This window comes from Theobroma cacao, chromosome 6 (assembly GCF_000208745.1).
Source record: "Theobroma cacao cultivar B97-61/B2 chromosome 6, Criollo_cocoa_genome_V2, whole genome shotgun sequence".
NCBI classification, from domain to species: Eukaryota; Viridiplantae; Streptophyta; class Magnoliopsida; order Malvales; family Malvaceae; genus Theobroma; species Theobroma cacao.
The window spans coordinates 1,063,912-1,088,716 of NC_030855.1; the positions used below are offsets into that span (position 1 = coordinate 1,063,912).

The 24,805-nt window shown below is 32.8% G+C and overlaps 3 protein-coding genes and 1 pseudogene across 3 annotated transcripts; all 4 read left to right on the forward strand.

Moving 5' to 3' along the window:
- LOC18595145 (cannabidiolic acid synthase-like 1) lies at window positions 3,845–5,670 on the forward strand. The gene has a single exon (XM_007022975.2). The coding sequence runs from the start codon at window positions 3,873–3,875 to the stop codon at window positions 5,475–5,477; it is 1,605 nt and encodes a 534-aa protein (XP_007023037.2). The 5' UTR covers window positions 3,845–3,872; the 3' UTR covers window positions 5,478–5,670.
- Window positions 12,663–13,775, forward strand: LOC108662398 (cannabidiolic acid synthase-like). Its single transcript, XM_018122731.1, has 3 exons — window positions 12,663–12,779; window positions 12,856–12,980; window positions 13,139–13,775. Exons 1-3 carry the CDS (start codon window positions 12,663–12,665, stop codon window positions 13,773–13,775), a joined length of 879 nt encoding a protein of 292 aa, XP_017978220.1.
- LOC18595146 (cannabidiolic acid synthase-like 1) lies at window positions 15,495–17,292 on the forward strand. The gene has a single exon (XM_007022976.2). It carries the CDS (start codon window positions 15,514–15,516, stop codon window positions 17,101–17,103), a length of 1,590 nt encoding a protein of 529 aa, XP_007023038.1. The 5' UTR covers window positions 15,495–15,513; the 3' UTR covers window positions 17,104–17,292.
- On the forward strand, window positions 17,941–19,297 carry LOC108662399 (annotated as a pseudogene).

Genomic DNA, 24,805 nt, shown 5'->3' on the forward strand with positions numbered 1-24,805 from the left:
AATTTGACAAATTGGAGGATGGTATGAGTATAAGGGATGAAAAATATGTCTATGGACACTTTTTCAGTTTTTGGGGCAATAATGTAATTTTTAACTTTTACGGGGGTAAAAGTGTAAATTTCAAAAATTACTCCACCAAAACTTTGGATAAGTCTGAAAATTTTATCTAAGTTATGGATATGTGGGACAAGTGTATGGTGAAAATTTGGAAACAAATGGATGGCTAGAATTTAAGGAATTAATAAAACATTAAAAAAATAAATAAAATAATATTATATTGTTTTAACCTTTAAAAAGGTCAAAATTTCCAGAATTCTCATCTTCTTTAAGCCCTCCAAACCAGGAGAGAAAAGGGGGAAAATAAATAAGAACCCTAGCTGAAAATTTTGGGAAAAATCAAGAGAAATCAAGAAATCAAACATTAAAAAGGTAAATTTCATTGATTTTCCTTGTGATTTTCACTATCCATGTTTTTTTTTTCTCATTTCCATGCAAAATTAGAAAGTGGGTATGGACACCCATGCTGGCCAAACCTCCATGGATGAGTTTTGAGCTTGAGTTTTGGTTGAGTTTAATTGAATTAAGTGATTTTAGTTAGGTTATATTGAAATATAGCAAAAATAAGCTAGAGAAATAATTTTCTCCCATTGAAACCCATTATGCCGAATTTTCTAGGAGAATATTGGCTCCTGATCATGATGTTTATTTGAGGAATTATGATGAATAATGATGAATTATGAGCCTAGAAAAATAATGAGAATTTTCAGAGTACAAATACGAATTTTTACCCACTAGGGGTATTTTCGTAATTTACTATCGAGACTGATAATATGCACCATACTAAGGGACATTAAGTCAATTTGGGTGCAATTGAGGAATAGAAACTGAAAAAAAAATTAATTTGGAGTTTAAACAGACGAGTATATCGATTTATCGGGTAAAAGATCGAAATAGGCTAACACCGCGTTTAGATAAAATTTAGACATTTTACACTTCATATCATGCATTAGTAATATAAATTAGTTTATTTTAGTTTAGTACCAAAGTAGTAAACCTCTTAATTGTGCAATTTTTCAAGGTGGCGAATCTTCTGGCAAGTGTAAAGAAATCGCACCCGATGAGTAATAGTTAGAGTACCCGAATTTAGTTTTCGAAAACTGTGAGTCAACCTATTATTATTGTAAATTATCTAGAGTTTATTTTTAAATGCTCTTTATGTATTTTATGGAACGAAAATGAGATTAAAATGAGACTTTTGATGTTTTAGAAATAAATATGACAAATAAATATATAGTGTTGATTATCTGAAATAAGAAACTTTTGATCATGAAATTGAGTAATGGGAGACTGCCGATTGTCTTGAAAAATATATTTTCCTATGAATGGCTTATGATATATGAGTATATGTGGCTATATTTTATAATTACATTGGAAATTTATGTAAGCTGTCTTTTACTATGCAAGTTGGGCAAATAAATAAAAGCCACGTTATACTGTCGAAATTTTATTAAAGTTGGTGGGTTTAGTCACTGCAGTGACGGGTTTTCGTAGACTGCCTATTAGAGGGGTACGGTAAACTCGGTTGCATAGTTACTCCGGTTGTAGAGGGGAGGAGGGTAACTCCTTGGGTAGTGTTAGAGCTTACTTCATGTCGAACCCCCACATGAATGTGTAACTCGACCAACGCCAAGAAACGACTTGTTTTCAAAACCAACATGTGTTTAACATGTAAATATCTTAACAACCTTGGCGGACTCGGTTAGATGTCTCGACCAAAGTATCCCTAAGGACTAGTTTTTGGCTTGAGCCCTGTTTCTAATAAAAGTCATAAGCCTTAACAACTGTTTTGGTAAATTACAAATATTTTATGGTTTAAGAAATAAATTGAAAACCTTATGAAATGGTTTGTGATTTATTGTTTAAACTTGCCTCCATTTTACTCGCCTTTAGATATTTATAATAATGTCTGTTTACTCATTGGGATTGCAAAATCTCACCCACCTCTTTTCCAAATATTTGAAGCCTGTGGTAGCTTGTAAGTACCCGATTTTGTCGAGGATTTCAGTTGACCTCTCTATCTCACAGACAGTAGGTTACTATCACCAACACTTGGTGTATTTACGAGCCACTTGTCATTGTAATTATTATTGTACATTATAATTTTGTAAATTATTGTATGTATGAATTTATTTTACTTACACGTGTTTCTATAATATTATTTTATATAAAAATATTATATTTTTATCAATATTTTGAATAGTAATATTTGTCTATAAATCCTTTTAAAAAATTTTATCTTTTGATTTACTTGAGCCGAAAACGATTAGTAATTATTTAAAACGGAATGTTTAACAATGATTGCTCACAAGAAAGGCAAGAAACTGATACGTAAGCCATGTGGGGTTCTGATTGACATTTCGGTTAATGAGTGTAAATCGGGACGTCGCGACGGTTGTCATGAGCCCGAGGGAGGTTCCAGGTCGTGACAGAACAATTGAATAATTTTCCCTGCAACTATAGTCTATATATGGACCACATGCATGCAGTTGTTTCATGTGGAAAAAAGGTTTGGTATGTTTATCTTTCCTCATTCCGTGATGCATTTCCAAAATCCTTTGGTCTTAGGATCTCTTGACGCTTTCATTTGCTTCCAGAAAGGATGTTTGTAAAAACTTTTTCTACGACAAATTGCGAACGACTCTTTGACCTTTTTGTTCCAATGATACAAGAGAGACGTGTAAGTTAATTAATTTATCATTATCTTCAAATTGTACTTATCCTTATTTTGGATATGGCAGAGAAAGAGAGAGGAAAATTAATTACTAATTAAATATGTTTTGATAAAATTTGTGTAATTTCCAATAGCACTATCTTTGACTTTTAATGATAAAACTTTGTGTAATTTTCAAGTCTATACTCAAGCAATTATATATTAATAATGTTTTGAGTCAATGTGATGATAAATACGAGATTAATTGGTAGGGGAGATTTGACTATTTATTTATTTATTTGAAATTCTTGCAACAAGTTTAAGCTTCAAAAAGAATTCTTTCAAGCTATTGGAAAAATTTATAGTTTAATTGATCAAGGTATAAATTTCTTGCTGCAATTTTAAACACATGTGTTAGGGCTAACAAGAATTGTCGTCCTAAAGTGTGAAAATTTGAAAGAATATAAAAGAAAATTCTATCTTTAGCAAACAACTTTGGAAAATATATAGTTTTCAAAGAGATATGTCTACGTGTTATTAGAATGTGACTATTAAAATGAAAGGACATTATTGATGAAAAAATTTGTTAATATCATGAAATATCGATTGGAAATTTTATATCTAATTTATATTTATTTATATTACAAAAATTTACAATTATCTATTATTAAAAATATTTATATTAATAATAATTATTATTTAAAAATAAAGAATAAAATAAATATTCATATGCATTGTACGTGGCGACAAAAGTAGTGAGATAAAAACTATATTTCTCGTTATGTAAATTAAATATTTTGATCAAAACCTTCAACCGAACTGAAAACAATGTATTTTGTTCATTGTTTTACAATTGACAACGATATATTCTTTTGTTTAAACTAATTTTATTGAAAGATGAGACATAGTATATAGTTTGGTAAAAAATTATACAAAACGTGATGGCCAAGAAAAACGTCAAACTAATGGAAAATAAGGGGAGAAAAGTAGAAATATATGTACACAAATATTGGTCAAAATGGAAATGGAGACGCAACGTATCTTGTCAACGGAATAGGTTGCAAGGCAGGGTGTAATGTAGCACAGGCATTCACCTTGGGTGCTATAAGAAGCGAGGGATGGGAGCCTGGCAATCTCTCAAGGGCAAATCGAGTAACCCAAAATGAAGTCACCTAGCTTCTCAGTGCCTCTCTTTCTTCTTGTCCTGTTCTCATTTTCGTGGGCAACTTCGGCCCGTACTCATGACAGCTTTCTCCAATGCCTTTCCGTACATTCTGGTATTAATGCTAGACTCATTTACACTCAAAACAGTTCTTCCTATGAATCCGTGTTGGATCTTTCCGCTCGGAATGCTCGGTTTTCTACACCAACTACCCCGAGACCTTTAGTCATAGTTACGCCCTCCAACGTCTCCCACGTCCAAGCAACCATTAATTGCTCAAGGGAACATGACATGCAGATTAGGATTCGAAGTGGTGGCCACGACTACGAGGGTCTATCTTATGTTTCTAAAGTTCCGTTTGTCATCATTGATTTAATTAACATGCGATCAATTGATGTTGACACGGAAAAAAAGACTGCATGGATTCAGGCTGGTGCAACTATAGGCGAACTGTATTACAGAATTGCAGAGAAAAGCACAACTCTTGCCTTCCCAGCTGGTGTTTGCCCCACTGTGGGCGTTGGGGGTCACTTTAGCGGGGGAGGTTATGGCATGATGACGCGCAAGTTTGGCCTTGCTGCTGATCAAATAATTGATGCACACATAGTTACTGTCGATGGAAGAATTCTTGATAGAAACTCTATGGGGGAAGATCTGTTTTGGGCCATTCGAGGAGGTGGAGGAGCCAGTTTTGGAGTCATTGTGGCATGGAAAGTAAAGTTAGTTTCTGTTCCATCAACTGTGACTGTATTTTCAGTGAACAGGACATTAGAAGAGAATGCAACAAAGCTTGTTCACAAGTGGCAATCTGTTGCAGAAGCGATTGATGAGGATTTGTACTTCAGAGTCTTTTTAAGAGCCGTGAATTCAAGCAAAGAAGGAAAACGAACAGTACAAGCTTCTTTTACTTCCTTGTTTCTTGGTAGAATTGATCAACTAATCGCATTGATGCAAGAAAGTTTTCCAGAGCTTGGATTAGTTAAAGAAGACTGCATTGAAATGAGCTGGATCCAAAGTATCCTCTACTTTCCAGGAATCCCACAAAGTGAATCCTTAGATGTCTTGCTTAACAGGACAGGTACAATCAGGACAGTTACAGCAGGCATCTTTAAAGCAAAATCGGACTATGTTACAGAACCTATTCCTGAAATTGCATTAGAAGGTCTATGGCAATGGTTTTACGAAGATGAATCTGGGACGTTGGAGCTTATCTTTAGTCCTTACGGTGGCATAATGGATGAGATTTCAGAGTCTGAGACTCCTTTCCCTCACAGGGCAGGGAATTTATATAACATTCATTATGCAGTATCATGGGAAGAAGAAGATTCTTCAACATCTCAGAAGCATATAAATTTTATGAGAAGGCTTTACAAGTACATGGAACCCTACGTTTCAAAATCTCCCAGAGCAGCTTACATGAACTACAGGGATCTTGATCTTGGAAGTAATAACGAAGGCAACTACACAAGCTATACACAAGCAAGCAGATGGGCTCTTAAATATTTCAAGAATAACTTCAACAGATTGATTCATGTGAAGAGTATGGTTGATCCGCAAAATTTCTTTAGACATGAACAAAGTGTCCCGACTCTTTTACAAGGATGAGGAAGATGGATGATATAATTAAATAATGCTTTATTGATAGAAAGGACACTCATACTATATGGGGTTTTAGATTCTCTCTAAGTATAAATAAAAGTACATCTGTTATGTGTGTATTGAAAACCGAATATATCTTTATGTATTTTTCAAAATAAATATATTTAGAGATAAAACTTTATATACGTGCCTCGAATTATAAAAAAAAGTGAATAGTTTTTCATCTCATAATCTTTATTCTTTTTTTTTAAATTCGAATGCCAAATTTGCAAGATAGACAATCATTTATATACATTCTGAGAACATTTTCATGGTATACTTCTGTATTTCTTTTAGTGAATTGGGGTATATTTTTCATAACATTCTGCGGCATATTTTGTTATATAATAATGTGTAAGTCTAGAGTTGATTTTTCAACCAAAGAAGATTCCTACGCTCCATATTTTAATTTATGATAAATTTCAGTGCGGGCAGAAGTATTAATTTGAAGATTCCTATGCTCCATCCTTGTCTATGTTTTAGCCATTGTTAATTTCTCTCTCTCTCTCTCTCTCTCTACGCTCCTTATTTTCTTTTCATCATATCCAAATTATATAAAACTTGATTACAAAAAGAAACGTCAAACCAATGAAAATAAAGGGATTATAGTAATGTACGTACACAAATATTGGTCAACAATGAAATCTAGACATAACGTATCTTTGTCAACAAAATTAGGTGTTAGTAAAAGAGTAACGTAGCACAGGTGTTCACCTTGGGTGCTATAAGAAGGATGAGATGGGATGTCTGAAAATCACTCCAGCACGAAATCGAGTAACCCAAAATGAAGTCGCCTAGCTTGTCAATGACTCTGTTTCTTCATGTTCTATTCTCATTTTCGTGGGCAATTTTGGCACATACTCATGACAGCTTTCTCCAATGTCTTTCCCTACATTCTGACATAAACGCCAGACTCATTTACACTGCAAACACTTCTTCCTATTCATCCGTCTTGGAGATTTCCGTTCGGAATGCTAGGTTTTCTACACCAACTACCCCGAAACCTTCAGTCATAGTTACGCCCTCCAACGTCTCCCACATCCAAGCAACAATTAATTGCTCTAGGGAACACGACATGCAGATTAGAATTCAAAGTGGTGGTCATAACTACGAGAGTCTTTCTTATGTTGCTCTAATTCCGTTCGTCATCATTGATTTGATTAACATGCAATCAATCGATGTTTACACAGAAAATATAACATCCATTATGGAGTAGCATGGCAAGAAGATGCTTCAACATCTCAGAAGCATATAAGTTTTATGAGAAGGCTTTGCAAGTACATGGAACCCTACGTTTCAAAATCTCCCAGAGCAGCTTACATGAACAACAGGGATCTTGACCTTGGAAGTAATAACAAAGGCAATTACACGAGCTATAGACAAGCAAGCAGATGGGGCCTTAAATATTTCAACAATAACTTTAACAAATTGATTCATGTGAAGAGTATGGTTGATCTGCAAAATTTCTTTAGACATGAACAAAGCATCCCATCGTTTTTGTGAGAATGAGGAAGGTAAAAGATATAATTAGTGCCTTATTGATTATGGGGATACTCACATCACACTAAACATGATTTTAGATTATTACTAAGCATAAATAAAAGCACTTTAGTGGTTAGGTGCATGTATTGAAAATTGAGGACATCGTTATGCAGTCTCTTAAATATTTACATGCAATATATACATTAAAAAATAAGATTCTTTGCGCTTTAAGTTAGGTAAAAAGAGATAACACTTTCTTATCCTGTAATCTTTGTCCCTTTTGCTTTCAAGATTCGAATTTGAGACTGACAAGATAAAATTTGAAGATAAGAATTTATAGTTTAATTGAACAAGAGGTAGTAATTCAAAATGTTTTTGACTATCAAGAATCAACTAGGTGTAAATTTCTTGCAGCAATTTTTACTACAACAAAATTGAGTTTTAATCACACTTTTTTCAACGACATATATTTTTGTATTGTGAAATCTTAAAAAGTACAGCTATTTAACTTTTGGTTTCATTTTTTTCACATTTAGTAGCAATATAAAAAGATGCAACCTTTATTAGTATATGTAATTTCTATGGTTACATTTTATTAATAATGCATATAAAAATTTATATAGTAACGTTAAATCTACAAAATATTCCAAAAAGTATATAAAAAAAGTGTTATTAAAAATATTTTTAATAAAACATTTTAAAAATATGCCGTCTTTAGTCAAATTTGTTATAGTGTTAAAAAAACAAAATTTCTATCTTAAGCAAATAATTTTGGAAATTATGTAGTTTCCAAAGAGATTTGTCTATGTACTAATAATAACAATAAGATTTATCTAATTGTTAGTAAGCATTCTAATTGAATCAAATGACTATTTTCCATTGTATAGGCTAATAAGGTTTATCTAATTTGTAAATAATTAAGAATTTTAATTATATTGAATAATTTACAGATTTATGGTACAAAATTTCAATTAGTTCACTACAACATTTTCGACCCTTGGCTGCAAAAAAATTGCAGGCGCCATAGGTGAAAATTTTGCGGCTAATGTATGGAAAAGTATGATTGTTCTTGTTTATGGGATTCAATAGCAAAATTAAAGTTTAGTTGTATATTATATGACTGCAATCTTAAATCATATGGTAGCAGATACAATGTGCAATTAAAAGGCATAAGGTAAAGACACATATAACCTTCCAATATGCAACAAATTGCACCAAGTTTTATGATAAAAACACATGTTCCTTTAAAATCAAATTACAACAACTAATGCCTCAAAAACTATTTTCAAAGGTCTTTACAATGTGTACAATATGAGATTTCATTAAGAATGATCAACAAATTTTAGTAATCTCACTCTCTTTCTCTCTTCTTCTCTTTAATTCTTGTCTGTACATATTTGTTTGTCCATTCTCCAACCTAATAAAACCATCTAACATTATAATTCCCAACCTTCTTTACTTGCAAAGACTAATTTGCAAGATAATATTAATTTACAAGTAGTTCATTATATAATATAAGACAAAGCATACTCATTGACCAACTAACAAAAATTTATTTATCCTCTTTGATTTGATTTGAAAATAAAGCAAAAAAGGGAAAAAAAAGAAAGATAGAAAATTGGTAACTTCATAAATAGATTCATTATTTGTCCTCTTTCATATTTAAGTCTCTTTTAGCATGGTACTACACGAGTTTTAGATTATGCATGTGAAGGACCCGACTCTATTGATCACCTTGGCTGGTGGACAAAACCAAGCATTACCTTTTCCAAGAGGACTTCTCTCCACAAACGTCTAGGTGTCTTATGGCAGCCCCTCAATGATGGTGATCTCAAATTCAACGTTGATGGATCTACTAAAGGCAAATCGAGGTTAGCTGGTTATGGTGGCGTCCTTAGGAATTCAGACGGGTTTGTTGTTGGGGTTTCCTTCAGCTCCCTTGGTTGCCAAGAGTCTAACTTTGCAAAACTTATGGCCATCCTTTATGCTTTTCGCCTCTTTACCTCATTTCCTTATAATGGGTCTAACTTGATCATCGAATCTAACTCAAAGGTTGCTACCTCATGGACTAATAATGAATTGCAGCGACCTTGGAATTCTTGGCGAGTCTTAATGAAATTGATGCACTGCTTCACTCACTTGGTCATGTCACTCTCTCACACATTCTAAGGGAAGATAATGTCTTTCCTGAGTCCTTAGCCAAGTATGGGGTTGACAGGAATTCTACTTTTTCTGCTTGGTGGTGATGACGATTGCAATCTGCTTTCAAATACGTTTTCTTCACATTATTTGCTCCTTTTAGTTTATGGTGTGTTTGTTTTTGCTTTGATGCTGTCACAATACAAAGGATAGGGGAATCCTTTCATTTTTGATCATTTTTTCTATCTCAGTTTGCTCTACTTATTTTCTGTTTCATGATGTGGGGACCTTTTCGACAAGAGTCATCTTGTTTTAGTCTGTTTAACAGGCGGAGTCACTACTTTCCTTGAGTAGCAGTTACTACCTTTTGTAACTATTTTCACTATCAATGAAATCTTTGATTGGCTGAGTAAAAAAAAAAAACATTGAAGATTGGAAAGCACATTCTTGACAAGATGGATTAATTGTATTTCAAAAAGTCGAACTTAACCTCAAAGTTACTTTAGGATCATTTTTTTACAAATTTTCTCTTGATTTGTAAGATTTGAATGTAAGATGTATGTGATACCCACACCAAAATCGCATAGAAAAACAAAATTAGATAAATTAATAGAATTGATGCACAAACATAGTGACAAAGCACCAAATAAAAAAATGGTAATAGACTAACAAAACATAGGAAATTTTCATAATTTAGAAAGACATACCTTCTATAGGCTTAGTTTCACAAGCATATAGAAAGCTTTTCATCGACTCTTAAATATGTCTCATTTGATTTTCTCCCCCAACCATGAATTACAGGTTCTAAGCTCTGAATACGAAAGTAAATTTGTAAACTTGCTGCTATAACATTAAACATGATTTATATGTATTGGAATTACCATACATGCCAATACATAAATCTTCAGGTATATAAGGTAGCAAAAAATCACTAACTTATGTCACTTCATTCTTAAATGGGGATATATGCTTTGGAATTTTATTTCATTTTCCTCACATTCCAAGTTTTATCTCATTCTGTTTTCCTTTCTTCTCTCACTTTTAATAGCTAAGAAAAGTATTATAAGGTTGATAAAATAAATACTGGATCTTCTTACTAAAAAATACAATAATATCTTAATTCTTTTTTACTTATATTTTAATACTTACATCTTCGTCTTGGAGCAGCATTTTAAACAAACAAAAAGTGGAACACATGGAATCTTAATTAATTAACACAGAGTAAATGTGAATTAAGATCACCTCAGAAGATTTTGCACTAGATGTGAACTAAAGGGTATCATTAAGGTGTGAAGACCTTTCCTTAACACGTTCCTACAAAATTAACAAATAAATTAAAAGTATAATATTTAAAAAGCACTAATATAAACTTGAACTACATATATTATGATCAAAATGAAAAGAAAATGAAAGGATAAAGAGAGATAAATTAACAGCACTATTGTTGTCAATACCGTTTAAAGCATTAATCTCCAATGCTGTTGAGTTTTAGCAAACTATTTTATCCTTGTTCTGTTACTCATATACTTAGATGTCATAAAGCACTCTAACAAAATTAATGGTTAATATAATAATGCAACTTGTCAATACCACTCTAAAGTTTTCATTATTAAAATACTATGCCAAACAAATATAAATTAAGAAATAGATTAATAGAAGAATGAAAAAAGAAATGAAGAAAAGACATAGATATTTGAATAGCAGCCCAATGCTATTAAGAGCTTGCACCTGGAGATACATTCGATTGAAGGCCAAAAAACTGAAATTTGCTTTAAATTAATTAAAGTTGTTCTATTGGAAATTCAAAGTCAGGCCATTCAATGCATTTCTGGTACTCTAGTTTGATATAAAGTTAATGAACACCATCTTTGCCTTGAAAAACCAAATCTAAGAACTTGAAAATTTAACCAAAACTTAAACATTTAGATCATGCAGAGCTATCATCTACAAACTACATAAAAGGTCTTTCTACCATAAACTAAGGAGCTTATTTTCTCTTCTTGCAGGAGAAGTTGCTTGCGTCGATGCAAGGTATTTTTTATAGTTCCAACTTAATTTAACTACTCTTCATTTTATGAAATCATGCTCAACTATAATCTTATTGACATCATGGCATGAAAGGCTAACTAGATGTTTACAAAGACAATGGTGCAAGGTTCTCAGGCTTTATTCACAACTGGTGCTTAAATCAATAAATCATGCTCAAAGTCCCTAATTATCATTACAACAAACCCTAATCTAAACTTGAACTACATAAATCATGATCAAATTCTTTTTTAAAAAAAGAGAGAGCAAATAAAGAGTACCTGAATCAAGGATTACACAAACATGTAACTATGAGCTGAAACACAATAAAAGCTCTATTCAACATATATATTTGGTGAAGAAATAATGAAAAAAATTAACATAAATTTGAAAAAATAATGAAGAAAGTTAACATAAAATCAAAAGACTTGAGAAAATCATCTTAATAACTAATCAAGAATCTTTAGATCCATGCCAACCAAGAATCTTCTTAGTAAGCAAACGGGAAAATGAACAAATCATCCATCATTATTAGTTGAATGAAGAATCGAAGAATGTTTAGTAAAATTATCTGATGAAATTCTATTCAAGAAAAAGAAAAAAAAATAGGATTTGGTGAAATTCGATGATGAGAAATGAAAAGTGAAACAATCTGAAAAAAGTTTGGTGAGAAATGAAGTAAGAGAGAGGAAGAGTTGAACAATAGGAAAAAAGATTTGTTAAAATTCACAAATGGCTGATTGTTTATTTGGGCTGTCTTGGTAAAATAATTATATGGGCCATAGTTGTCTTTATTTTGTGGGCTTGTCTTTCTCTTATCAAAATCAATTCTAATTTATTTTAAGATAAATATATTTTAATTTTCTTTAAGTGATTACACTGTAAATAGTGCAGCTAAATAAAAATGTATTAAATGTTATTGGAAGAATTTAGTTATGTTAAAATAATTGCAACTAAAATTGTGCATTAAAAAGTAAAAAATGTTGTAGTGTTTATATTTCAAACATTATATTTTAGAAACATTTGTATTTATATATAAGTATTTTTAAGATAAAGATCAATCAAGTATTTTATGTGAGTTGCATGGGACATTATTATTATCAATAAAATTTATCCAATTTATAAAAAAAATTTAATTCCATCCAATGGCTTTAAATTAAAGATATCTAACTTTTAACTTAGTTAAGGTTTCTTTGTATATTATCATGTACAACATTAATTGTTATCTATGTAGGAGATGATATGGACTCTTACCCACAATTGTAAAGAGGTGAGACATAGTAAGTAATTTCGCATAAAATTATAATTGAGATTTTTTTATGAACGTTTAAAGTTTGTTTTTCGACGGAATAAGATTTTTATGCTTGTATCTTTTTCACATAAATATTTTTCGACGGAATAAGTTTAAAATTATAATTTCGTATAAAATTATAATTGTATCTTTTTCACCTAACGTCAAATTCTTTTCAACATATCCAAATTACAAGCATTGGAGAAAAAGTAGAAATGTACACAGAAATATTGGTCAAAGAGGTAATTGACAGGAAACTTGTCAATGGAATAGGGCGCAAGAGCACAAGCATTGACCTTGGGTGCTATAAAAAGAGTGGGATAGGAGATCTGGTAATCTCTCCAGCCAGTGACCCAATGAAGTCGCCTAGCTTCTCAATGCCGCTATTTCTTTTTTTTGTCTTCATAGGCAACTTTGGCCCATACTCACGAGAGCTTTCTGCAATGCCTTGTCCTACATTTTCACATTCACGCCTACACTCAAAACAGCTCTTCCTATTCATCCATGCTGGAGCTTTCCATTCGGAATGCTATGTTCTCCACACCAGCTACCCTCAAACCTTTAATCGTACGCCCTCCCACATTTAAGCAACAATTATTTTTGCTTTTAGCTCAGCAAGCAACCATTAATTGCTCAAGAAAACATGACATGCATTTATACAAGCTTCTTTTACTCCCCTGTTTCTTGGTAGAATTGATCAACTAATCGCATTGATGCAAGAAAGTTTTCCAGAGTTTGGATTAGTTAAAGAAGACTGCATTGAAATGAGCTGGATCCAAAGTATCCTCTACTTTGCAGAAATCCCACAAAGTGAATCCTTAGATGTCTTGCTTAACAGGACAGTTACAGCAGGCTTCTTTAAAGGAAAATCGGACTATGTTGCAGAACCTATTCCTGAAATTGCATTAGAAGGTCTATGGAAATGGTTTTACGAAGATGAATCTGGGACGTTGCAGCTTATCTTTAGTCCTTACGGTGGCATAATGGATGAGATTTCAGAGTCTGAGACTCCTTTCCCTCACAGGGCAGGGAATTTATATAACATTCATTATGGAGTATCATGGGAAGAAGAAGATGCTTCAACATCTCAGAAGCATATAAATTTTATGAGAAGGCTTTACAAGTACATGGAACCCTACGTTTCAAAATCTCCCAGAGCAGCTTACATGAACTATAGGGATCTTGATCTTGGAAGTAATAACAAAGGCAACTACACAAGCTATAGACAAGCAAGCAGATGGGCTCTTAAATATTTCAAGAATAACTTTAACAAATTGATTCATGTGAAGGGTATGGTTGATTGGCAAAATTTCTTTAGATATGAATAAAGTGTCCCATCTCTTTTGTGAGAATGAGGAAGATAGATGATATCATTATTTTTTAATCATACCTTTAATTGTACGCCCTCCCACATTTAAGCAACAATTATTTTTTCTTTTAGCTCAGTAATTGTATGCCAAGAGCTTTGGAGATATGTTGGAGTACCGACAAGTGCTAAACATGTTAAATCGATCAACGCCCATTTTGATTTGCGTATTTCTTTCCATATATAGAATTTTAAAAAATATTTATTTAAATTCTACTTGACATTTCTGTTTTTATCTTAAGGTGAATGATGGAAATATATATGTACAACGTTCATAATTTTAGTGATCAAAGTGTAATTTTCCGAAAGGTGAATGATCGAAACAAAACAATTCGAAAAACTTTTGTGACCAACTGAATAATTTTCCCGGCAACTATAGTCTATATATGGACCCCGTGCATGCAGTTATTTCACGTGGAAAAAGGGTTTGGTATGTTTATCTTTCCTCATGCCGTGATGTATTTCCAAAATCCTTTGGTCTTAGGATCTCATGACGCATTCATTTGCTTCGAGAAAGGAAGTTTGTAAAACTTTTTCTACGATAAATTGCGAACGACTCTTTGACCTTTTTGTTTCCAATGATACAAGAGGAATTTAAGACGTGTAAGTTAATTAATTTATCATTATCTTCAAATTGTACTTATCCTTATTTTGGATATGGGAGAGAAAGAGAGAGGAAAATTAATTACTAAATATGTTTTGATAAATATTTGTGTAATTTCCAATAGCACTATCTTTGACTTTTAATGATAAAACTTTGTGTAATTTTCAAGTCTATACTCAAGCAATTATATATTAATTATGTTTTGAGTCAATATGACGATAAATACGAGATTAATTGGTAGGGGAGATTTGACTATTTATTTATTTATTTGGAATTCTTGCAACAAGTTTAAGCTTCGACAAAAATTCTTTCAAGCTATTGGACAAATTTATAGTTCAATTGATCAAGGTATAAATTTCTTGCTGAAATTTTAAACACATGTGTTAGGGTTAACAAGAATTGTCGTCCTAAGTGGGAAAATTTGAAAGAAGATAAAAGAAAATTCTCTTAAGCATACAACTTTGGAAAATATATAGTTTACAAAGAGATATCTCTATGTGTTAGCATGTGACTATTAAAATGAAAGGGCATTTACAGATGAAAAAATTTGTTGATATCGTGAAATACCGATTGGAAAATTTATATCTAATCTATATTTATTTATATTACAAAAATTTACAAATATTTATATTTATAATAATTATTATTTAAAAATAAAGAATAAAATAAATATTCATATGCATTGCACGTGACAACAAAAGTAATGAGATAAAAAATGTATTTCTCGTTATGTACATTAAATATTTTGGTCAAAAACCTTCAATCGAACTAAAAACAATGTATTTTGTTCATTGTTTTGCAATTGACAACGATATATTCTTTTGTTTAAACTAATTTTATTGAAAGATGAGACATCGTATATAGTTTCGTAAAAAATTATACAAAACGTGATGGCCAAGAGAAACGTCAAACTAATGGAAAATAAGGGGAGAAACGTAGAAATATATGTACACAAATATTTGTCAAAATGGAAATGGAGACGCAACGTGTCTTGTCAACGGAATAGGTTGCAAGGCAGGGCATTCACCTTGGGTGCTATAAGAAGCAAGGGATGGGAGCCTGGCAATCTCTCAAGCACAAATTCGAGTAACCCAAAATGAAGTCGCCTAGCTTCTCAATGCCTCTCTTTCTTCTTGTTCTGTTCTCATTTTCGTGGGCAACTTCGGCCCGTACTCACGACAGCTTTCTCCAATGCCTGTCCTTACATTCTGATATTAATGCTAGACTCATTTACACTCAAAACAGTTCTTCCTATGAATCCGTGTTGGAGCTTTCCGTTCGGAATGCTAGGTTTTCTACACCAACTACCCCGAGACCTTTAGTCATAGTTACGCCCTCCAACGTATCCCACATCCAAGCAACCATTAATTGCTCAAGGGAACATGACATGCAGATTAGGATTCGAAGTGGTGGCCATGACTACGAGGGTCTATCGTATGTTTCTAAAGTTCCGTTTGTCATCATTGATTTGATTAACATGCGATCAATTGATGTTGACACGGAAGAAAAGACTGCATGGATTCAGGCTGGTGCAACTATAGGCGAACTGTATTACAGAATTGCAGAGAAAAGCGCAACTCTTGCCTTCCCAGCTGGTGTTTGCCCCACTGTGGGCGTTGGGGGTCACTTTAGCGGGGGAGGTTATGGCATGATGACGCGCAAGTTTGGCCTTGCTGCTGATCAAATAATTGATGCACACATAGTTACTGTCGATGGAAGAATTCTTGATAGAAACTCTATGGGGGAAGATCTGTTTTGGGCCATTCGAGGAGGTGGAGGAGCCAGTTTTGGAGTCATTGTGGCATGGAAAGTAAAGTTAGTTTCTGTTCCATCAACTGTGACTGTATTTACAGTGAACAGGACATTAGAAGAGAATGCAACAAAGCTTGTTCACAAGTGGCAATCTGTTGCAGAAGCGATTGATGAGGATTTATACTTCAGACTCTTTTTAAGAGCCGTGAATTCAAGTCAAGAAGGAAAAAGAACAGTACAAGCTTCTTTTACTTCCTTGTTTCTTGGTAGAATTGATCAACTAATCGCATTGATGCAAGAAAGTTTTCCAGAGTTTGGATTAGTTAAAGAAGACTGCATTGAAATGAGCTGGATCCAAAGTATCCTCTACTTTGCAGAAATCCCACAAAGTGAATCCTTAGATGTCTTGCTTAACAGGACAGTTACAGCAGGCTTCTTTAAAGGAAAATCGGACTATGTTACAGAACCTATTCCTGAAATTGCATTAGAAGGTCTATGGCAATGGTTTTACGAAGATGAATCTGAGACGTTGGGGCTTATCTTTAGTCCTTACGGTGGCATAATGGATGAGATTTCAGAGTCTGAGACTCCTTTCCCTCACAGGGCAGGGAATTTATATAACATTCATTATGGAGTATCATGGGAAGAAGAAGATGCTTCAACATCTCAGAAGCATATAAATTTTATGAGAAGGCTGTACAAGTACATGGAACCCTACGTTTCAAAATCTCCCAGAGCAGCTTACATGAACTACAGGGATCTTGATCTTGGAAGTAATAACAAAGGCAAGTACACAAGCTATACACAAGCAAGCAGATGGGCTCTTAAATATTTCAAGAATAACTTCAACAAATTGATTCATGTGAAGAATATGGTTGATCCACAAAATTTCTTTAGACATGAACAAAGTGTCCCGACTCTTTTACGAGAATGAGGAAGATAGATGATATAATTAAATAATGCTTTATTGATAGAGAGGATACTCATACTATATGGGGTTTTAGATTCTCTCTAAGCATAAATAAAAGTGCATCTGTTATGTGTGTATTAAAAATTGAATATATCTTTATGTATTTTTCAATATATATATATTTAGAAATAAAACTTTACGTGCCTTGAATTATAAAAAAAAAAAGTAATAGTTTTTCATCTCATAATCTTTATTCTTTTTTTTTTAAATTCGAATTCCAAATTTGCAAGATAGACAATGATTTATATACATTTTTAGAACATTTTCATGGTATACTTTGGTATTTATTTTAATGAATTGGGGTATATTTTTCATAACATTCTGTGGCATATTTTGTTATATAATAATGTAAGTCTAGAGTTGATTTTTCAACCAAAGAAGATTCCTATGCTCCATATTTTAATTTTTGATAAATTTCAGTGCGGGCAAAAGTATTAATTTGAAGATTCCTATGCTCCATCCTTGTCTATGTTTTAGCCATTGTTAATTTCTCTCTCTCTCTCTACGCTCCTTATTTTCTTTTCACCATATCCAAATTATACAAAACTTGATTACAAAGAGAAACGTCCAACCAATGTAAATAAGGGGATTATAGTAATGTACGTACACAAATATTGGTCAACAATGAAATCTAGACGTAACGTATCTTTGTCAACAAAATTAGGTGTTAGTAAAAGTGTAACGTAGCACAAGTGTTCACCTTGGGTGCTATAAGAAGGATGGGATGGGATGTTTGAAAATCACTCCAGCACAAAATCGAGTAACCCAAAATGAAGTCGCCTAGCTTCTCAATGACTGTTTCTTCTTGTTCTATTCTCATTGTCGTGGGCAATTTTGGCTCATACTCATGACAGCTTTCTCCAATGTCTTTCCCTGCATTCTGACATAAACGCCAGACTCATTTACACTGCAAACAGTTCTTCCTATTCATCCGTCTTGGAGCTTTCCGTTCGGAATGCTAGGTTTTCTACACCAACTACCCCGAAACCTTCAGTCATAGTTACGCCCTCCAACGTCTCCCACATCCAAGCAAGAATTAACTGCTCAAGGGAACACGACATGCAGATTAGAATTCGAAGTTGTGGTTATGATTACGAGAGTCTTTCTTATGTTTCTCTAATTCCGTTTGTCATCATTGATTTGATTAACAGCGATCAATCGATGTTGGCGCAGAAAATCACACAGACAAAATAATTAACAATGCATGGATTCAAGCTGGTGCAACTATAGGTGAACTGTATTACAAAATTGCAGAGAAAAGCAGAACTCTTGCCTTCCCAGCTGGTGTTTGCCCCACTGTGGGTGTTGGGGGTCACTTTAGCGGGGGAGGTTATGGCATGATGATGCGCAAGTTTGGCCTTGCTACTGATCAAGTAATTGATGCACACTTAGTTAATGTCGATGGAAGAATTCTTGATGGAAACTCTACAGGGTGAGATCTGTTTTGGGCCATTCGAGGAGGTGGAGGATCCGGCTTTGGTGTCATTGTGGCTTGGAAAGTAAAGTTAGTGTCTGTTCCATCAACTGTGACTGTATTTACAGTGAACAGGACATTGGAAGAGAATGCAACAAAGCTTGTTCGCAAGTGGTAATCTGTTGCAGAAAAGATTCATGAAGATTTGTACATCAGACTCTTTCTAAGAGCCGTGAATTCAAGCCAAGAAGGAAAGAGAACAACACAAGCTTTGTTTACTTCCTTGTTTCTTGGTAGAGTTGATTAAGTAATCGCATTGATGCAAGAAAGTTTTCAGAGATTGGATTAGTTAAAAAACACTGCATTGAAATGAGCTGGATCCTTAGTACCCTCTTCTTTGCAGGAATCTCACAAGGTGAATCGTTTGATATTTTGCTTAACCGGACAATTGCTGCAAGCTTCCTCAAACGAAACTGGGACTATGTTACGGAACCTATTCCTGAAATTGCATTAGAAGGTCTATGGCAATGGTTTTACGAAGAGGAATCTGGGACGATGGAGCTTATCTTTAGCCCTTACGGTGGCATAAAGGACGAGAGTGCAGGGTCTGAGACTCCTTTCCCTCACAGGGCAGGGAATTTATATGACATTAATTATGGAGTAGCATGGCAAGAAGATGCTTCAACATCTCAGAAGCATATAAGTTCTATGAGAAGGCTTTGCAAGTACATGGAACCAAAATAAAGGCACTTTGGTTAGATGCATGCATTGAAAATTGAGGACATCGTTATGCAGTCTCCAAAATATTTATATTCATTATATACATTAACAAATAAGATTCTTTGTGCTTTAAGTTAGGTGAAAAGAGATAACACTTTCTTGTCCTGTAATCTCCGTCCTTTTGCTTTCAAGATTCGAATTCGAGACTTACAACATAAAATTTGAAGATAAGAATTTATATTTTAATTGAACAAGAGGTAGTAATTCAAAAATTTTTTGACTATCAAGAAATCAACTAGGTATAAATTTCTTGCAGCAATTTTAAGGACATGTGTTAGTGTTTACAAGAATTGTCATCCTAAATTGGAAAAATTTTTATTATAACAAAATTGAGTTTTAATCACACTTTTTTAAACAACATATATTTTTGTGTAGTAAAATCTTAAAAAGTACAACTATTTAACTTTTGGTTTCATTTTTTTTACATTTGGTAGCAATATAAAACGTTTAATGTTTATTAGTGTATGCAATTTCTATAGTTACATTTTGTTCATAATGCATATAAAAATTTATATAGTGAAATTAAATCTACAAAATGTTCTAAAAAGTATATAAAAAAAGTGTTATTAAAAATATTTTTTATAAAACATTTTAAAAATATGCTGTTTTATGTCAAATTTGTTGTAGTGTTAGAAAAACAAAATTTCTATCTTAAGCAAATTTGTCTATGTACTAATAATAACAATAAGATTTATCTAAGTGTTAGTAAGTATTCTAATTGCATCAAATGACTATTTTCCATGATAAATGTTAATACGGTTTATCTAATTTGTAAATAATTAAGAATTCTAATTATATTGAATAATTTATAGATTTATGGTACAAAATTTTAATTATTTCACTACAACATTTTTTACCTTTGGCTGCAAAAAAAATTGCAGGCGCCATAGGTGAAAAATATGCAGTCAATGTATGGAAAAGCATGGCTATACTTGTTTATGGGATTCAACAACAAAATTAAAGTGCAGTTGTATATTTTATGCTGCAACCTTAAATCATATGGTAGCATATAAAATGTGCAATTAAAAGGTATAAGATAAAGACATATACAAGCTTCTAATATGCAACAAATTGCACCACGTTTTATGATAAAAACACATGTTCCTCTAAAATCAAATTACAACAACTACTGCCTCAAAAACCATTTTCAAAGGTCTTTACAATGTGTACAATATGGGATTTCATTAAGAATGATAAACTAATTTTAGTAATCTCTCTTTCTGTCTCTCTTCTTCTATTTAATTCCTCTCTATACATATTTGTTTGTCCATTCTCCTACCTAATAAAACCATCTGACATTGCAGTTCCCAACCTTCTTTACCTACAAAGATTAATTTGCAAGTAGTTCGTTATATAATATGAGACAAAGCATACTCATTGACCAACTAACAAAAATTTATTTATCCTCTTTGATTTGATTTGAAAATAAAGCAAAAATAGGAAAAAAAAGGGAACATAGAAAACTGGTAATGTTATAAAAAGATTCATTATTTGTCCTCTTTCATATTTAATTCTCTTTTAGGATGGTACTACACGAGTTTTAGATGATGCATGTGAGGGAACCAACTCTATTGATGACCTTGGCTGGTGGATAGAACCAAGCATTTCCTTTCCCAAGAGGACTCCTCTCCACAAACGTCTAGGTGTCTTATGGCAACCCCCCAATGACGGTGATCTCAAATTCAATGTTGATGTCTCTACTAGAGGCAAACCGAGGTCGACTAGTTACGGTGGCATCCTTAGGAATTCGGACGGATTTGTTGTTGTGGTTTTCTTTGGCCCCCTTGGTTGCCAAGAGTCTAACATTGCGGAGCCTATGGCCATCCTGTATGCTTTGCACCTCTTTGCCTCATCTCTTTATAATGGGTCTAACTTGATCATCAAATTTGAGTCAAAGGTTGCTACCTCATGGATTAATAATGAATTGCATCAACCTTGGAATTCTTGCGAGTCTTTAACGAAATTGATGCTTTCCTTCACTCACTTGGTCATGTCACTCTCTCACACATTCTAAGGGAAGGTAATGCCTTTGCTGATTCCTTAGCCAAGTATGGGGTTGACAACAATTCTACTTTTTCTGCTTGGTGGTGATAACTATTGCAGCCTGCTTTTAGATACTTTTTCTTCACATAATTTGCTCCTTTTAGTTTATGGTGTGTTTGTTTTTGTTTTGATGCTGTCACAATACAGAGGATAGGGGCATCCTTTCATCTTTGATCATTTTTTCTATCTCAGTTTTCTCTACTTATTTTCTGTTTCATGATGTGGGGACTTTTTTGACAAGAGTCATATTGTTTTAGTTTGTTTAACAGGCGACGTCACTGCTCTCTTTGAGTAGCAGTTACTACCTTTTGTAATTATATTCACTATCAATGAAATCTTTGATTGGTTGAGTAAAAAAAGAAATAACATTGAAGATTGGAAAGCACATTCTTGACAACATGGATTAATAGTATTTCAAAAAATCGAACTTAACCTCAAAGTTACTTTAGGATGATTTTTTACAAATTTTCTCTTGATTTGTAAGATTTGAATGTAAGATGTATGTGATACCCACACCACACACTCATAGAAAAACAAAATTACGTAAATTAATAGAATTGATGTGAAAACATAATGACAAAGCACCAAAGAAAAAAATGGTAATATACTAACAGAACATAGGAAATTTTCATAATTTAAAAGGACATACCTTCTATAGGCTTAGTTTCACAAGCATATAGACAGCTTTTCATAGACTCTTAAATATGTCTCATCTAAGGAATCTAATTTCCTCCCTTAACCATGAATTACAGGTTCTAAGTTCTGAATATGAAAGTAAATTCGTAAAATTGCTTCTATAACATTAAACATGATTTATATGTAATGGAATTACCATATAGGCCAATACATTATACTTCAAGTATATAAGGTAGCAAAATATCACAAACGTATGTCACTTTATTCTTAAATGGGGATATCTGCTTTAGAATTCTATTTCATTTTCCTCACATTCCAAGTTTTATTTCATTTCTGTTTTCCTTTCTTCTCTCGCTTTTACTAGCTAAGAAAAGTATTATAAGGTTGATAAAATAAATACTGGATCTTCTTACTAAAAAATACAATAATATCTTAATTCTTATTTACTTATATTTTAATACTTACATCTTCATCCTGGAGCAGCATTTTAAACAAAGAGAAAGTGGAACACATGGAATCTTGATTAATTAACACAGAGTAAATGTAAATTAAGATCACCTTAGAAGATTTTGTACTGGATGTGAACTAAAGGGTATCATTGAGGTGTGAAGACCTTTCCTTGACACGTTCATACCAAATTAACAAATAAATTAAAAGTATAATATTTTAAAAGCACTAATCTAAACTTGAACTATATCATGATCAAAATGAAAAGATAATGAAAGGATAAAGAGAGATAAATTAACAGCACTATTGTTGTCAATACCTTTTAAAGCATTAATCTCCAATGCTGTTGAGTCTTAGCAAACTATTTTATCCTTGTTCTGTTACTCATATACTTAGATGTCATAAAGCACTCTAACAAAATTAATGGTTAATATAATAATGCAACTTGTCAATACCACTCTAAAGTTTTCATTATTGAAATACTATGCCAAACAAATATAAATTAAGAAATAGATTAATAGAAGAAAGAAAAAAGAAATGAAGAAAAGACATAGGAATTTGAATAGCAGCCCAATGCAATTAAGAGCTTGCACCCGGTAGATACATTCGATTGAAGGCAAAGAAACTGAAATTTGCTTTGAATTGATTAAAGTTGTTTTATTGGAAATTCAAAGTCAGGCCATTTAATGCATTTCTGGTACTTTGGATCAATATAAAGTAAATGAACACCATCTTTCCCTTGAAAGCAAAATCTAAGAATGTCACGACCCGGAACTCCCCATCGAACCCGTGACAACCGCCACGAAGCCTCGACAGATATTCTTCACGTCGAATACCGATTGAAACCTCGCAAGACTCTCATATCAGCTTTCGTACTTCCCCGGTGAGCAATAATTATCAAATATCGTAATTCGAATGATTACGAGTCATTTTCAAATTAGAACATAACATATTATTTTTTAGCTCACAGGGGCATTTTCGTCATTTTTCGTTGAAAATCTCAAAACTTACTAAAAATGTAGTAGGTAAGCAGAAAATATATATATTTAGTGATTTAAAAACAAATTAAGTATCTAAAACGTACATTTGAAGTGAGAATTTGACCATTTGAGTAAAATAAAAATATTCAATAAAATAAACTATTTTCTTGTAAAATAATTTTTATAAAGCTATCGGTAAATAATTCTTATAGCGTAAAAGTGAATTATATTCATATATACTATAAAGCAAATAACCAAAGCATAAAATTACTTTTACAATGACACATGGGCCCACATCTAACCAAAATGCATCGAAAGCTAAAAACCTACAGCTTTTGCCGATTCAAGTCCAAATGAAGGTACTTGTCAAAGTTAGCTAACTATGAAATTTTCCCGGCCTAAAATGTGAGGAAATGAGGGTGGTGAGCTTATAAAATCCCAGTGAGTAAATAGACACCATCTAAACTATCTAAAGGCGAGTAAATGGAGACAATTAAAATATTCCATCTAAATATGTATTTCACAACATAAATATTCATTTCATTTAAATAATCAATATGGCTTATAAGTATCTTAAAAACTTGGCTCATGTCAAAAATTATTCTCATACTCAGTTATCAAGGATACCTTGACTGAGGGCTATCCCAAACCGAGTCCGCCAAGGCTATTAAAAAGTTATGTACGCATAAATCATGTTTTTATTTTGTAAACATAGTCGTTCCTTAGCGTTGGTTGAATTCCCCTTCACGTGGTGGTTTGGCATGAAGTAAGCTCTAAAAGTTTTAGCCTCAGGAGTTATCCACCCGCGCCTTTCATACTGAGGTAAGATACAACAGGGTTTACCGTGCCCCTCTAATAAGTTGGTCCACGAAAACCCGTCCACTGCAGTAAGCTAATAATTATCCCACTAATCAATAAAATTCAATAACATGATATGACAATTATTGTAATTCACAGTCTTTCAAGGCTAAATACATATTTCATATATTTCAACTCAAATATCAATTCAGCCATTCATGCAAATATTGTCATAAGCCATTCGATTCAAATCATAAATTTACAGCACCTCAAGTGGTCTCCAGTTACTCTATTTTCAAAGTCATCATTCAATTTCAAGACAATTTATAAAATCATTTTATTTAAACACGTTTTGTTTGTAAAACAAAAAGATTTACCATTTAAACTCATTTTTTATAAAATTCACAAAATCGGATAAAACCAATTTAGATAATTAAGACGATAGTAAGGTTACTCACAGTATTAGGAGTCGATGTACTCTTAATCTCAATCTTCAAGCACAATCTCTGACTTTTACCACTGTAATTTGCTCACCACCTACCCACAATATACAATACATAATTCACCA

Excerpts from the sequence above, each read along its gene's own strand:
- LOC18595146 (XM_007022976.2), top strand. The coding sequence starts at position 15,514 with ATGAAGTCGCCTAGCTTCTCAATGCCTCTCTTTCTTCTTGTTCTGTTC.
- LOC108662398 (XM_018122731.1), top strand. The coding sequence starts at position 12,663 with ATGTACACAGAAATATTGGTCAAAGAGGTAATTGACAGGAAACTTGTC. Across the intron at positions 12,780-12,855 it reads AGAGTGGGATAGGAGATCTG|GCAACTTTGGCCCATACTCA; the intron begins GTAATCTCTCCA and ends TTGTCTTCATAG. Across the intron at positions 12,981-13,138 it reads CTTTCCATTCGGAATGCTAT|AATTGATCAACTAATCGCAT; the intron begins GTTCTCCACACC and ends GTTTCTTGGTAG.
- LOC18595145 (XM_007022975.2), top strand. The coding sequence starts at position 3,873 with ATGAAGTCACCTAGCTTCTCAGTGCCTCTCTTTCTTCTTGTCCTGTTC.